This window comes from Emiliania huxleyi, assembly GCF_000372725.1.
Source record: "Emiliania huxleyi CCMP1516 unplaced genomic scaffold EMIHUscaffold_41, whole genome shotgun sequence".
Taxonomy (NCBI): domain Eukaryota; phylum Haptophyta; order Isochrysidales; family Noelaerhabdaceae; genus Emiliania; species Emiliania huxleyi.
In genome coordinates, this window is record NW_005198900.1 from 447570 (window position 1) to 463184 (window position 15615).

The 15615-nt window shown below is 65.0% G+C and overlaps 5 protein-coding genes across 5 annotated transcripts; 3 read left to right on the forward strand and 2 right to left on the reverse strand.

The window, feature by feature from the left end:
* Positions 1-1989: 1989 nt before the first annotated feature.
* Positions 1990-2763, forward strand: EMIHUDRAFT_210113 (hypothetical protein; the record flags this gene model as incomplete). Its single annotated transcript, XM_005769790.1, has 2 exons — positions 1990-2178; positions 2704-2763. 2 exons carry the CDS (start codon positions 1990-1992, stop codon positions 2761-2763), a joined length of 249 nt encoding a protein of 82 aa, XP_005769847.1.
* A 1174-nt stretch (positions 2764-3937) lies between these two features.
* EMIHUDRAFT_210114 (hypothetical protein) lies at positions 3938-6202 on the reverse strand (the record flags this gene model as incomplete). The annotated part of the gene is made up of 3 exons (XM_005769791.1): positions 3938-4711; positions 5810-5893; positions 5984-6202. 3 exons carry the CDS (start codon positions 6200-6202, stop codon positions 3938-3940), a joined length of 1077 nt encoding a protein of 358 aa, XP_005769848.1.
* A 1100-nt stretch (positions 6203-7302) lies between these two features.
* On the forward strand, positions 7303-7773 carry EMIHUDRAFT_102655 (hypothetical protein; the record flags this gene model as incomplete). The annotated part of the gene is made up of 1 exon (XM_005769792.1): positions 7303-7773. One exon carries the CDS (start codon positions 7303-7305, stop codon positions 7771-7773), a length of 471 nt encoding a protein of 156 aa, XP_005769849.1.
* A 920-nt stretch (positions 7774-8693) lies between these two features.
* EMIHUDRAFT_102656 (hypothetical protein) lies at positions 8694-10316 on the forward strand (the record flags this gene model as incomplete). Its single annotated transcript, XM_005769793.1, has 2 exons — positions 8694-9531; positions 9922-10316. The coding sequence occupies 2 exons, from the start codon at positions 8694-8696 to the stop codon at positions 10314-10316; spliced, it is 1233 nt and encodes a 410-aa protein (XP_005769850.1).
* Positions 10317-10576: 260 nt separating this feature from the next.
* Positions 10577-12277, reverse strand: EMIHUDRAFT_436409 (hypothetical protein). The gene is made up of 7 exons (XM_005769794.1): positions 12260-12277; positions 12003-12194; positions 11793-11895; positions 11552-11630; positions 11352-11467; positions 11174-11218; positions 10577-11011 (listed from the first exon to the last, which is right to left on the reverse strand). The coding sequence occupies exons 2-7, from the start codon at positions 12176-12178 to the stop codon at positions 10832-10834; spliced, it is 699 nt and encodes a 232-aa protein (XP_005769851.1). The 5' UTR covers positions 12179-12194; positions 12260-12277; the 3' UTR covers positions 10577-10831.
* Positions 12278-15615: the final 3338 nt, after the last annotated feature.

The window sequence follows — 15615 nt, forward strand, 5'->3', positions numbered from 1 at the left end:
TAAAACACCACGCGACGATGTTGTCTTAGTGCGGGGAGGGTTGCATAAAACTGACTACAATTAGACGGCGATCGCAGAAGGAGGTGCACCAAACAAAGCCTGGGCGGACGCTAGAGAGACGGCGGCCCACGCGGCACGGGACCAAGAAGAAAAGAAGCAAGCAGGCCGAAAGACCGCGCACACAACGCCAGGAGGCCGGGGCAAAAGGGGGGTGGGGGGAGTGTCGCCAGTCGTGGAAGGGGCGCGGGCCTCGCGGGCAAGGGGGAACGGGCGTGGGCAGAGCAAACGCACCGCATCGGCCGACATCCCGCAGCGAGGAAGTCGGTGGAGAGGATCGGGCGTCACGAAGGCGGGAGGAATCGACGGGGGGGAGGACGGAGGGACTCGGGGTGCCGAGAGCCAGGGCGGCTGCGGCCCTGCTGCGACCTGCAGGCGAAGTAAGAAGGGGGGGGAGAAATAGGCGCGGTTTCATCGCGAGGGCTTGCTTGGAGAGTTCGGGAAGTGAGAGCGGGTGTGGTTGAAGGCCAGGATCGAGCCGCGCACCGTGCAGCCGAGACCAAAGTTGCCGCGCACAGAGTCGTCGACATCACATTCTCGCCTGCTTCATGTTGCGCGCGAAGCAGGCTGCGCGGCCAGGTCGCCCAAGTCGCTCCTCGCCGTCCTCGCCAAGCATCGCCGGCGGCTGCGCGGAGGTGGGGAGGTGCAGTGTCTGGTGAGGGGGTGAGGGGCTGCGACGGGTCGGGCGGTAGACGGGGGAGAGAGCTGGGGGTGTGCAAAGAGGGAGGGGAGGGGCTGATGGCGGGCAGGAGAGAGGTGGGGGGGGGGGACGAGGGGCGGAAGGGAGGGGGGGGGGGGAGGGGCCGAAGGAGGGCCCATCCCATCGCCTCGTCCGGGGCGAAGCGGCACCTGCAGGGAAGGTTCCGGGAAGGTTCTGGGCAGGCCACGGTGTACACAGAGAGCGTGCGCGAGCTGCGCGCCTGCTCGAAGCCAAGTCCCTGTCGGCTCGCCCCGGGATCTTCACCCCTAAACGCCTCATGAGCAGCGCGGGGTTGCCCGAGCACTCAAGGGATGGATGGGATGTCCGAGCGCGCAGAGGCCTGCGTCATCATGACGATCAAGGGGAGGATGTTGACGATGAAGGAGATGGTGATGATGTTGACGAGGATGTTGACGAGGACGGGGATGGTGATGGTGATGAGGATGGTGACGAGGATGAGGGCGAGGATGCTGGTGAAGACGGTGACGATGGTGATGCTTGACTTGCTGACGACGGCACGAGGACAGTCATCATGATGATGCTTGCGGTGATGGTGATGAAGGGCAGGGGGCGAGGCACCTCTCCGCTCGCGCGCCGGGTAGATCATCCCTCTCGGGCAGATGAGCATCGAATCGACGCGAGCGAGCATTCCGAACAAACTTGCGGATGGCGAACGGGAAAGACGATGACTCGCCATATGCTCATGCGAGGCAGGCTTGGCACGAGGCCGGCGATGTAGCCGACGGCGGAGACCGCCCAAGTACGCTTGCCAAAGGTGCAGCCGCGACGTTGTCGCATTTCTCCGGGGTGTGTATTGGGGCTATTCTGGGCGGGCGACGGGCTTTGTGTCGATTGGCGGTGCTGCGTCTGTTGGGGACTAGCTTGGGATGGCTGGCGGGCCTCAAGTTGACGGACGGACACCTGCGAGGGCCGGGTGCGTCTCACGAAGCTCAAGCACCTCGTCACCGCCAACAAAGCGCGAGGAGTCCCAAAAGCTGATGTGTTGTGGGGAACGTACGGAGCACGAGACCGAGCTGGGAGCTGTGGCGAATGGTGAAAATGGGGAACGTGTCGAGCACGAGGGGGAACGTGCCGAGCACGAGGCCGAGCTGGGAGCTGGCGAATGGTGTTGAGGGGAACGTGCCGAGCACGAGGGGAACGTGCCGAGCACGACACCGAGCTGGGAGCTGTGGCGAATGGTGTTGAACCCTAAATCCCGCCGTCTAACTGCCATGTCACGGCCGGTCGGCCGCTGCTCTCGCCTCGCTGGCGGCGCGGTCTGGTGCCGCGGCGCCCAGCTCTCCTGTGGGCTCGCGGCGGCTCGCCGCCGCGGTGCCGAACAATGTGATCAGTCCGGATTCGACCCGGCGTGCCGCCGGTGCTTCCTCGCCGAATTTTGGCTCGACCAGTTTGTCGACAAAGTTGCCTCCGAGCTCATGCTGCTCGACTGCGCGGCGGAACCGGCCCATCGCGGCTGAGACGTGATGCGCCGGCACCGGGGCAACGGCGCGGGACCATTTCCAGGCTCTCTCGAGCAACCTCAAATTTGGCCGATTTTGTGGATCTCAACCCTGCTGCTCTCAGACCACAACCTCGCGGCCCGCTGCGCGGCTCTCCGAGCGCGAGAGGAGTCGTCTACGAGGCGGCGGCGAGCGCAGGCGGCGGCGGCGCGGCGGCGCGGCGGCGGATCGCGGCGCAGACAACGGCAGCAATCTGGCTGCTGCTTGCTGCTGCAGCAGCTGCTGCTGCGGCTGCTGCTCCGCTGCCGCTGATTGTGGACACGATCCCCCCGATAACCCTGCCCGCCCGCTCCGCCCCGCCCGCCCGCCTCTCCCCGCTTGCCCGCCCGCCCGCCCGCCCGCCCCGCCCGACCACCCATTCCCACTCCGCCCCGCCCGACCACCTCACATACCTTCATACCGACCAACTCACATACCTTCATATAGGCGCTCGAGACCTCCTCTCGCTGCCTACTCGCTGCCTCGAGGGAGGAGGGGAAGACGTAGGGCTGCATGCGCGCCTTTCCTGAGGCCCCTCCCCGAAAGGCAAGTGTTAGCCACAAGAAACCGAGACCCCTCCCCACCGCCCTGATCCCCCCACCCCCTTGCTCCCCTCCCCCCCTCGGGAGGGCCGAACTGAGGCGCCCGTGGGGACCCCGCACTTCCCTTCCCCCCTCGGAGGGCCGGACTGAGGCGTCGAGGGCCCCGCTCTTTCCCTCGCATAGCGGCCACTCTTCGGATCGCTGGTCGAGCGACCCGGGGGATGCCCCGCGCGCCTGACCCAGGCGCGAAAAACGAATCTGCGAGGCGAGGCCGCCCACGCGGCCCGATGGGGAGGAACGGGGCGAGCCCCCTCCAACCCACCCGCGCTAGGTCTCGGGGGACGAAGGGGTCACACCCGACGACCTCGGGAACTAGCCGGGGCAGTCGGAGAAGTGGCAACTCCGTGCACTGACGGTCGGCCGCCAGAAAACACGCCTCCGTGGCTCGGGTTACACCAATCCTCGCTACCCAACGCGGCCAAAGGATATCCACCTCGAGAACCTCGAGAGGTGTTGAGGGGAACGTGCCGAGCACGAGGGGATCAACTGCTGCTGCTTGGCGTTGCGCCTTCGGGGAAGGATGTGTGGTCCTCCTCTGTCAGCTGGCTGTTGGTGGTGAAGATGCGTGGCATGTACTGCGGGAAATCTTTTTAAAAGGACACATGGGGCTATCCGCTAGACCGGACGCGGGACCATCCACATCATCACTGGCTTGCGGCAATCAATACGGGCACTCTTGCATCAGCTCAGAGGGCTCAGAGCATGGCCCGCAAGCGCACAGGTGCCCGCACGGGACCGCAGCATGCGACTTGACTAATATCTAGACGCTAGCTAGACCGGACGCGGGACCATCCACATCATCACTGGCTTGCGGCAATACGGGCACTCTTGCATCAGCTCAGAGCATGGCCCGCAAGCGCACAGGTGCCCGCACGGGACCGCAGCATGCGACTTGACTCTCGCAAAACACACGATACACGTAATCTCGCCCCCCATCGTGGACTCGGGGGCAGCCGGCCGCCAAACCGAAAAACCAAAACAAAACACGCGGCAGCCGCTGCAGCCGCTGCAGGCCCCGTGTATGCGTGAGGTACAATATCTAGACGCTAGCTAGACCGGACGCGGGACCATCCACATCATCACTGGCTTGCGGCAATACGCGGGCACTCTTGCATCAGCTCAGAGCATGGCCCGCAAGCGCACAGGTGCCCGCACGGGACCGCAGCATGCGACTTGACTCTCGCAAAACACACGATACACGTAATCTCGCCCCCCATCGTGGACTCGGGGGCAGCCGGCCGCCCCGTGTCGAGGCCTGCGTCCGCTAGTGAGACGGCAGCAAGCGGCTCAGTGACTGGCAGATGCTGCTCCGCCGCCTCTGCTGCCTCTGGCCCGATCAAGCGCTCGATCGCGCCGACCCGCTCCTCGAGGCTGCCCTCGGTCGCCGCGCCGAGGCTCGCCTCCAGCCGCTCGACAAGCCGCATCAGGCACCCGCCGCCGGTCGACTCGCTGCTCACCGCCTCCTCGCACCGCGACACCCGGCGCGCCAGCGCCTCCTCCTCCGCATCGATCTCTGACCGGCGCAACGCCTCTGCTAGCTCCGCAGCCTCGCGCAGCGCCGCCTGCTCCGCCGCACCCGCTAGCTCTGCCGCCTCGCGCTCCGCCCGCCTTGCCGCCTCCTGCTCAGCAGCCAGCTGCGCCGCCCTCTCCTCCTGTGCGCGAACCTCTGCCGCAGCCCGCGCCCTCCGCTCCTCCTCGAGCTTGAAGGCAGACGGCGCCTTCTTCGCCTCCTTGTTCTTCCCCTTGGCCTCCTTCTTGGCCGCAGTTGCCTCCGCCGCCTTTGCGCGCCGCCTCGCCTTCTCCTCCTCCGCCCTCCTGTTGGCGGCCTCCTTCTCGCGCCGCGCCGCCTCTGCCTGAGCGGCTTTCCGAGCCGCCGCCGCCACCCGCTGCTCCGCAAGCTGCGCCGCCTCTGCTGCTCGCCTCTCCGCCTCCCTCGCCCGCAGCGTCTCCTCTGCCGCCGCTCGCTCAGCGGCCAGCTTCGCCTCCGTTTCTGCCGCAATGGCTCGCTTCTGCTCCTCCAGCGCCGCCGCATCCGCCGCCCGGCGCGCCTCGCGCGCCTCTCGCTCTGCCTCGCGCCGGCGCGCAGCCTGCTCGCGCTCTCGCGCCGCCGCCGCCTCCTCCCGCTCGCGCTGCTCGCGCCGCCCCTTGGCCTCGAGCGCCTTCTCTGCCGCCTTCTCTGCCGCCTCCGCCTCCCTCATTGCCGCTGCGTGCTCCGTGAGAGCGCGCACACACCCGGCGTGGTCCATTGCAGGAGCACCGGCGTCGTCAGTAGCCAGCTTGGCCCCCTCCTTGGCGTATTGCAGCGCGGACATGCCGTTCGTAGAGCGTGCCTTTGTGTCTGCGCCCGCCTGCAGTAGGCAGCGCACGACGGGGAGGTGGCCTTTGCCGGCGGCGTACATCAGTGCGTTCTCACCATCGTTGTCCTGCGCATTGATCTCCGCGCCGTGCCGTAACAGCAAGTCGACCACCCGCTCGTGGCCGTTGACGGCGGCGTCAATCAGCGCGGTTTCGCCGTCGTTGTCCTGCGCGTTGATCTCCGCGCCGTGATGCAGCAGCAGCTCGGCCACCCGCTCGTTGCCGCCGAGGGCGGCGGCCGGCAGCGCGGTGCGGCCTTTACTGTTCCGAAGGTCGATCGAAGCGCCACGCTGCAGCAGCGTCGCGGCCAGCCGCTCGTGGCCGTGGAGGGCGGCGGCCATCAGCAGCGTATTGCCGCTCAGACCCTCAACAGTGAAAGTCGCGTCCACCCGCCCGCCGCCGACGAGCCACGCCAGCACCGCCTTGTCGCCTTGGATAGCCGCCGCCGCGATCTCGTCGGGGACGGCGTCCTCGCCCGTTCCGCTCTCCACGCCGCCAGAAGAGGACGCGGCAGTTGGTGCCGCCGCTGCCCCCTTGCCCGAGGCGGCACCGCCGTCCGCCCCTGCGCCGCCCGCCTCGCCGATCTCATCGGGAACAGGCCCGCTGCTGCCGCCCGAAGCGCTGCCTGCCCCCGCGCCGCCCGCCTCGACCGCCGCCGCGTCGCGCCTCTCCGCCGCCACCTCGCCGAGAAACGATCTGCAGCGCCGTCTTGTCCGCCGTGTCTTTCAAGACGCCGACAATCCAACTCTCTTTCAGCTGGCCAACCTCACCTGGTTGGTGCTGAATTCCTCGGCCAGCGGAGTCAGGGAGCGTCTTTTGAGCGCGTGGGAGAAGGTGCTCGGGAGACGGCCGCCCCCGTCAGCGACCATCCAGTACAACGCTCGGCGGCAAGATTCCGGTCGATGCAGCAGGTTCAGCGGGAGAATGCGCAACGTATTGTCGTTATAGGAGATGGGAGCCAAGAAGGCCGATCTCGATCGGCATTTCATCGACGAGGTATCGATACGAGCCTCTTTGGCAGAGGAGCGAGAATGTATCTCGAAGAAGACCACCGGTCGGACGAAATCCGCGTGAGGTGCTACGACGGCCACTGGAAACAGAAGGGATCATTTCTCGATCGAGTTCACTGGGAGGGGATGCGTCAAGTTCAGCGACGGAGAGTTCCGTGACGGGGAGTTCGTCGATGGACATTTGGTGCAGGGAGTTCGGGTGTTTCTCTTGAATGGACGAGAGGAGATCCGCAAGGTCAACCCTCGCAACGGCAATGGAGGACGAGCACGGCAATGGAGGACATACATGGAGCAGGGACAGCCAATGATGGCCAGGTTGACAGAGACGAGTGACCCCATCACTCATGAGTCTGAGGCAATGCAGAACTGGTTTGAAGAGCAACGACGAGTCCCAGGCAGCTATTTCTGCATCATCATGGGGGGAATTCATCAACGACCAGGCACCTTGGTCCTCACGGACGACCTCTTGCGTGAGTGGCGCGCCAGTTCGGGGTACCAAAACTTCTGCAAGGAGAACAAATGGCCGTTGTGGTGTGTGTCAGAAGACGTGTACAGGAAACTCGATGCGGATCTGATCCGAAAGAACAACACTACGTGTGAGGGATTCCCGCAGCTGCCCTTCCAGTTCGCGTACGACTCGCTTCTGGACCGCATGTGCCGTAGCCATGAGCGGGACTCAGAGCTCAGAGCCATGCTCAGAGGCTGCAGCCACTATTCCATAGCGGGTCAGCAAGCCCTAAAACGGCGGGAGGGGTAGGGCTATATCGATAGAGCTAGAGGGCTCAACCACCCCTCCACCCCTCCACCCTCCACCCCTCCACCCTCCCGGAGCGAGAGGGGTCCGTCCTCGAGCCCTCCCACTTCCACCCCTCCGACCGGAGGGCTCGCCAGCCCACAGGTAGGGTGCCCACAGCTCGGCCACGAGCAATGTTGTTGTGTCCCCAGGCAGCACTGCTACCGCTGGCGTAATCTCTGTGCAGCACAAGGGCAGCTTCTCCCGCACTCTCGTCAGCACAGACGCGCAAACCACGCTAAAGGGCTCGGACATCCATGCAGCCGCGAGTAGTGCGACTGCTGAGATGCTGCTCCGGCAGGAGTTGGAAGAGAAGTTGCGGTCACAGACCAAGGAGCTCGCTTCTGAGCAGCGCTCTGCGAACGCTATGAAGAAGGCGCTCGCGTCGGCGCGGGATGAGCTTGCTGCGGCACAAGAGCTGAGGCGCTCCGACTGCGACAACCTGAGGAGAGCGCAGCAGGCTGCTAAACGCGACATCAAAGCGGCCGAGCGGATGGCCGACCAGGCAAATCATGCAGCTCGAGCTGAGTGTGAGTGGCGTATCGGCGAGATGCGGGCCAAGATGCAGACCGAGCTGCGCGAGCAGCTCGACGCGCTGCAGATTTCGATGGAGGCAGAGGCGAGGCGCGCTGATGCCGCAGAGGCGGAGAGGTCAAGGCTGTACGACAAGATGGAGGGGATTATGCGCACGCGTGAGGGGTTGATAGTCGCACTCGCAGAGGCGCAGCTCGGCAAGCACGAATATAGTGATTGTTAAGAGATATACGTAGCGTTACAGTCGTACGGTCGTCGACCCTCCCACCGTGTGGGCCGCCCGGACCCCGGAGAGCGCTGCGCGTGCAGACAGCGCTGCGCGAGCATTGGAGAGGCCAGCCCCCGGCTTCTCAGCAAGTCGCGAGTGCTGTGTCTCTGCCTGCCTGGTAGCTGGGTGTGGTGGGGGACTCTCTGGTGGCTTTTGGTTACAAATTTACGGATTTACGGATTTACGGATCCACCCCCCTCCCTCCCCGTCCCGTGACCCGGCCGTGAGACGCGCATCCGGGAATCAAGTTGGTGCCGGGAGCTACTCAAAGCGAAAGACGAGAAAGAGTGGAAGAAAAATATGCTCGACCGTTCTATGGGCGCAATCTTCGACCCTCCACAGATTAGGGAGTTGAAGGCTCAGATCCAGTCTGATCTATGTCGAGTGATCAATGCAATGTCGCCGTACGAGGTGCTAATGAATGCACCGTTCCACGAGACGCCCGCCACAAGCGATTTGTTAGATTGCGATCTCAAGTACGACGCAGATACTCTTGAGCACTTCAGCTCACCTTTCGGTTACGAAGGCCCGGAGTGTTCCTTTTCCTCTCTTTTCTGATTTGACTCCTGATCTCTTGATTGATTGACCTATTCTAGACGTGCCACGCCCCGAGATCGGTGTACGGTGTGTGTGTCGGCCTACCCGTCACAAATCCTTTTCCGTCGCTATCACTAGACACGCCACGCCCCGAGGGCGGGCCCGGCGCCCGTGGGGCGCCGGCCATTCTCCTCGAGTACCGATTAGAATTCTTACCGATTAGAAAGAAGACTCTGCCTCTGCCACGGAGCCCTGCCGCCACCGAGGCCACCCTGCCGCCGCGAGCTTTCCTCTACCGCCGCTCCTTCCTCTGCCCACGCGCCTTCTCCCCACGCACGATGCTGCTGCTCGGCTTGCTGCAGGTTGCCGCGCTGCTGCGCCAGCCGCCTCTCCTATTACCGCCGACGCCAAAGCCACCCCACCAGTATGTCGTCGCGTGCGCCGACGCTGCCGGCCCCACGGCCGCCGCCGCCCCGCCGATGCGAGTCATCGACGCCGCGGCCATCATCGGCGGCACTTCCGTTGGCGGATCCTTCTTGGCGCTGCCCATGGTGACGGCGCCTCTCGGTCTTGGGCCGTCGTTGGTCGGCATGTTCGCTGCGTGGGCCGTCCTCGCCGCATCGGCGATCGCATACCTCGAGGCGGCCGCCATCGTGATGGAGAGGGAGGGCGAGGCCGAGGGCGCCTCGGTCGTCGCGGTCAGCAGGCACGCCTTTGGTGGCGCCGCCGCCACCGTCGTGTCAAGCCTCTTCCTCGTCCAGTGCGTGGTCGTCATCGCCGCCCAGCTCGCAAAGGCGGGCGAGCTGCTCTCCCTGCTCGCTCCGGTCGCCGCCGCCGCCGCTCCAGCCGCCTACCCCGCCGCCTGCGTCGCGACCGCCGCCCTCTCTGCCGCCGCTGTCTTTGGCGCTCGCCGCGCCCTCGTCGAGCGTCTCAACACGGGGCTAGCGGCGACGCTCATTGTCGGCCTGCTCTGGCTCTCTGGCCGCGCCCTTGGTGGCGCGCTGCCGAGCGGCGCGGCGGCCGCGTCGCGCCTGGGCGGGGCCGACTGGTCCGCGCTGCTGCCGGGAACGGCGGCGGCGGGCTGGCCGATCCCGCTCTTTCTCAAGCTGCTCTCGTTTGGGCAGGCCGTCCCCGTCGTCGCCGCCGGCCTTGGCCCGCGTCGGCTGGGCGCCGCTCGTGCCGCAGTGCTGGCCGGCTCGGCGGTGCCGCTCCTCCTGTCTGCGATGTGGGCCACCGTGTCGGCGCTGCTCGCCAGCGCCGGCGCGGGCGCAAGCGCGGACCCGACGGTGCAGCTCTTGGGCGCAGGCTGGGCGAGCGCGCTGCCGGCGGTGGCGGTGGCGAGCGGCGCCATCGGCACGCGCCGAGATGCCGCCGAGATGCAGCCGAGATGCAGCCGAGATGCAGCCGAGATGCAGCCAGATACCGCCGAGATGCAGACGAGATGCAGCCGAGAGATGGAACCCGAGCTTTCTAGCCGGAAGGGCGGGGGGCAGCGGCCCTTGCTGGGCCCCTTGTCGGAGAGACAGCGGCGAGCAGGTGCAAACCTGCTCCCGCGTATTGCAATAGGCACTTCGCTCATCGCAAACTACCTCACCGTCCGCCAGTTCTGCGCGGATGCCTTGCGCGCGCTACAGGGACGCGGGGCGGGCGCGCCGCCCGTTGGGGTGCCCGTCGCCGTGCTCGCGGCGCTGAGTTTGCCCGCCGCCATCGCGTGCGGCGGCGCGCGGCTGTACTTGCCGCTGCTGCGCTGGTCTGGCGCCTTCCCCACCACCATCCTCTACGGCTTGCTGCCGCCCCTCGCCGCCCTCGCGCTCGGCCGCCAGCGCGGAGGCTCCTCCGCGCGTGCGAGCCGCTTGGCGCTGCGCGCGCACGCAGCCCTCACCGCGGCACTCCTCGGAGTCAACCTCGCGCTCGCGAGCAACGTTCGCGGCTGTTGGCGCCTCGGCGGTCTGTTGAGATGAGCGAAGAATACCGTAGAAGGCTGTTGCGGTGTTGGCTGTTTTAGCAAATCAACTCTCCCTCGCACAGGCCCCAGGCGGCGCGGCCTTCCTAGATCCTACCTTCCTACCCAGGAAAAATAGGCAATTTTTCGGTGCTGGTAGCCCCCCAAAAACAGGCGCGCGCAGCGCGCCCAGGGGGCGCCGCAGCGCGGTCCCACCGTGTATAGGAGCAGGGGAGAGAAAGGCCCAGTGAAAGCCTTTGAAAGGGAACGAGGGAAAGAGGGGTGCATTGTGTGAGAATTATATTGCGCACAAGAACAGAACATGTATACACGTCTAGCATGCGGGCGCAAGCAACACGGTGCCCCCCTGCCCCCCCCTCCCAGGCGCAGGGACAAACGACGCGCTCGCGCGCCGACTCCCTTTCTGACAGCGGCGGCAATCACTTCCCTCCCTCCACATGGAGGCCGCTACAGCGACGCGCACGAGGGCGGCGGCCAGAGCTGCGGCGGCGGCAACGCGCCTCTCGATGCTGTCTAGTTGATCGGCTTGAGGCAACTCGGGTAGCCCTCGACCGACGGGCCCTTTGCGTAAAAGGCGGCGCCGCTGGCCTTGCGTGAGCGGCACTTTTTGCGCAGCTCGGCGTCCTGGATCTCATTGCCGGAGATGGTGAGCGACGTCAAGGTCTTGTTGACATCGAGCATGGCCGCGATGGCCTTCGCGGTCAAAGGGGAGACAGGCTCACCCGGGTTGGCGGGGGCGGGGGCGGGGGGCAGGGGCGGGGGTGGGGGCGCGGGGCGGGGGCGTACGCGGGGCAGGGGCGCGGGGCGGGGAGGGCTGGGGGGAGGGGGGGGGGGGTGTGGGGCGGAGGGTAGAGCCTTGGCGCCCTCGTCGCCGATGTAGTTGAGGGAGAGGTCGAGGGACTGCCGCGCCAGCCGCAGCGTCAGTCGGGGAAGGGAGGGTGCGGGGGGGGCCAAAGGCGGCACAGCAGGGGGGTACGCGTATGTCTGGGCCCACTCCACCCCCTGCTGGTGCGCTTTGCGCGCGCGGGCGCACCTTGAGCGTCTCGTTCGCCTTGAGGCCCTCGGCGAGCGCCTTTGCGCCCTCGTCACCGAGGTTGTTCTCGTTGATGTTGAGCTCGACGAGGGTGGAGTTCGTCTTGAGGTACTCGCCTGGGACGGGGAGGAGGAGGCCGGAGCTCACCCGATCGTGTCCCCCCGCGCGCGCACACGGCCCGTCTCTGGCCGCAGACGCACCGAGGGCCTCGACACCCTGGTTGCGGCAGCAGTTGTTCCGCAAGTTGAGCTTGGCAACCTTGGGCATCGTCTTGAGCGCCTGCCGATGCGACGGCGGGGGCCGTGCCATCAGCCGGCAGCCGTCCCGGGTCGGAAGTGTTCGGCAGCCTCCCCTTCCCCGCCAGCGGGTGCCGCAACGCCACTCCGGTTGAGCGACTCCCCGTGGAGCGCTGTGTCGCGCGCAGTCGCGAGCGGCCGTCACCTGGACGAGGGCATAGAGGCCGTCGGCGTCGAAGCCGTTGCCGCGCAGGTCGATCGCGGTGATGTGCGGGTTGCCCGCCATCATCTCCGAGAGGATCTCAATCCTGCGGGCGGAGGCGTCCGCAGTGAGCCATGCGCTCGCATCCGACGAGAGGCGGCGCTTGCCGCCCGCCCCTACATCTGGGCACACGCGCGGCGAGGCGGTGCGCGCCTGGAGCCCTGCAGCTGCCGGCAGCTTGCGTCCACCTCGGTCACTGACGGGTCCTTGTTCTTGATCTTCTCCAGGTACTCGGGGTCGGGCATGAGCTGATAAGACGTCACCCACCACTCGCGGTCGAGCGTCTCCTTGTAGTTGGGGTTCATGTACTCATACGTGACGGCCGCCATGGTTGGTTGGGCACGCCTGCGCGGGAGTGGGCGCGGCGCGTCGGGCGAAGAGAGGCAACCGGGGGGCACAGGCGGACTCACCCTTTCGCGCAGATAGGACCACAAGCAGGATTCAGCCGGTTGTATTTTTTTGTGGGCGCTTAGCCTTGGATGTTGTGTGTGTGTGTGTGTGTGTGTGTGTGTGTGTGTGTGTGTGTGTGTGTGTGTGTGTGTGTGTGTGTGTGTGTGTGTGTGTGTAACGACACTTACACTGCTAGAGATGCCTTTCGGGGCCCAGAGACAAAACTTCTGTGATGCCATGCGTGACCTAGTAGTGTCCCCAGCTATGGGCGTGTCCACGTTGGAGCCAGGTGTGGTGTGGGCGCGAGAATAGCTCCGCCGTTCATGGAGGCAACCGATGCGAGTCGACTGGTGTGTGTCGTCGTGGTTTCGTATCAAGAATACTCACTCACTCACACTTCGATGTTGTGCCCTCTGGGCGGTCGAGTTGGTCGAGCTGGCGGGCAGAGAGCCGGCCGCCAAGAGGGCAGCAGCGGAGCGTGGTGGAGGCGAGCGCGCCACAAGCAAAAGGGTTAACCTTTTGCGCCCTCTCGCCGTGAGCTCAAAATAGGCCTTTAAACGCAAGGCGGACACAAGCACATCGCTCTCTCGGTCCCCACAGACATCCCGCACACCCGCCGCACACCCGCCGCCCCCGCGCGCGCCCCTGCTTTTCGTCGGTACCTCAGCCTTGCTGGCTAGGGCGGTGTGTGTGTGTGTGTGTGTGTGTGTGTGCTCACTCACACACACACACACGCTAGGGCGGTCAGCGCAGCCAGACCGCGGCTTTTTTTCAGTTATGTAGCTCTTACGAACATACCCGAGGGTGAACTGCTGACAGGGTTTGCGATGAGAAGCGATCCGAACGTGGCATTCGGGTGCACTTGGAGCACTTGGAGTGCAGTCAGTAACCTCACACATCGGGTGATTAGATCACTTTAATTCGATAACAGCTTAACAGGGCTTCGATGCATCGAACAAAACAAAACTCTTTGTCTTATAGCTCCCGGCCCTGGATGTGAGGTTGCCGACTGCACTGTGGACTGCACTCCAAGTGCTCCAAGTGTCAAGCGCAACAACTTCAACCTGCTGCTCCACGAGACGTTCGGGCCGGCGGCTTCTCGCCCACCGCTGTTCTCAAGCTGCGCCGCCTCGCGCGCAAGGTCGCGCGCGGCAGCATCGACCGCACGGCCTACTCGCCCAAGTACTCGCTCTCTTTTATGTCCCACCCTGAGGGAGGGTGTAGAGGATGTAGAGTGTAGAGCGCTGTAGAGCTGTAGAGATGTAGAGCGCTCTGGAGCGCTGTAGAGCTGTAGAGCTCTACATCCGCCGCGTGACGAGGCGCCTCCGTTGTAGAGCGATGTAGAGGCGCTCTACAACGTGAAATCTCTACAACAAACTCTACATCATAAGCGTCGAACGAGGCACGGTCGCTCTCCGACATGAGGCGCGTTGCACTTGCCAGTGCTGCCCTGGCCTTCTGTCTGCCCAATGGGTAGGAGGTGCCTCTGCTGCTATGGCATGCCTCACGGCTGCGACTGGCCGGCGCCTCGGCGCGTCAGCTCGGCTCGGCGTAGCGATAGTGGCCAGCGCAACTCGCCTGGACTCAACGCTCAGCCAGGAGCTCCCGCACGCGCTGGCGCGAGTCATGGCGCATGCAACGCGCAGCAATGCTCGCCTCGCCTCGCGCAAATGCGACCGTCCTCGCAGCCGACAGTCCACCGCCTGCTAAAGAAGCACAGCGACGAATGCGGCACCGGCGACACATGGCAGGCTGGTCATGACGCAGTTATAGGGTCTTGTGTGCCGTCGGAGTGACTCTGTGTGTGTCAGTGATAGTCAGGGCCGTCCATCAGAGCTCCAGTAAGCTCGGAGACACCCCATTAGCGCGGCTCGACCTCTTTGAGTCACTGCCTTCCCGGCGGTTTGGCTGTAGAGCCTCTACAACAAACTCTACAGCAAAATCGCGCTCTACATCGCTCTACAACGGAGGCGCCTCGTCACGCGGCGGATGTAGAGCTCTACAGCTCTACAGCGCTCCAGAGCGCTCTACATCTCTACAGCTCTACAGCGCTCTACACTCTACATCCTCTACACCCTCAGGTCCCACCATGCAGAGCGCATCTCTCTCTCTCTGTTGTGCGAGACGTGTACCGCGCCATTCGCTCTCACCTCGGAGCAGGCGGACATCGCTTCCAGGGAGGGGGGCGCGCTTCTGCTCACACCACATGCTAGGGGGGGGGTCCGACCCCCCCAGAGGCTTCACCACATGCTAGGGGGGGGTCCCGACCCCCCCAGCGCCTCCACCACATGCTGGGGGGGGGTCATGGCCGAGGACCCCCCCAGAGACTCGTGGTCAGGCCCTCCGGGCCCTTGATTTTGCGCCTCATTTCGCAGCATTTTCGAGGGGAAAATCATCCTTTGGAGCTACATGAGCCTTGAGACTGGTCAGATTCCCCCAGATATTGGACTTTCAGCCACGATTTCACAACTTTGGGGGCAAAATCGGCTCTCTGGCGGCTATTCCTAGCCCACGAACCGCTGGGGGGTGCCCACCACATGCTAGGGGGGGGGGTCCGGCCCCCCCCAGAGGCTTCACCACATGCTAGGGGGGGGGTCCCGGCCCCCCCAGCACCTTCACCACATGCTAAGGGGGGGGTGGGGCGTGAAGCGCGCCCCCCTCCCTGGAAGCGATGTCCGCCTGCTCCTGGCAACGCTGTCTGCACGTCTCGCGCGCGCGTGAACAGGGCAGGCCCCGAGGCCCCAAATGATGTGTGAGTGTTAGAGTTGTTTGGTATTGCTAACAATCTCTCTCTCGATCGAGACTGGCGAACGAGACCACCTATGCTATTCACCGCGCACGGCTCCGTGCACGGACGGCGTGCACGGAGCGCGGACGGAGGTACTAAGGTAAGATGGTATTAATAGAAAAGAGAGTTTTGTTTGATTGTAAGTGCTTCGCCGTCCTCGCAGGAGTCGCTTAGGCGGCTCGAAACGGCCTTGTCGTCTGTGAGCTTTGAGCTGTGAACGGGCCTTCTATCTAGGCCCGCGGGTAGTTAGTCTCCCCCCATCCCCAGGGCCTCCAGGGCTCGCACCTCAACCTCTCACAGACCAGCGCATAGCGCCATAGGACGTATTTTCTTCTCATAACAAGGCTGTGAAGGTTAGCCGCGCAGTCAAGGCTGGGATTCCGACAGTCACCGGCAGCCATGAACGTTTCAACTGCAACACGCCGAGATGAAGAGGCGTGGCAAGGCCGAGGCGACGGGGCGGGAGCACAGCAATCAAGAGGCTGCGTCTGGCGGCATGGAGAGGTGGCTCGAGCCGGAGACGGTAGGAGAGCTCGCAGAGACGTCCCACTTCACCGCAACCGAAATATCCGGCCCCCTCGCCCAGCG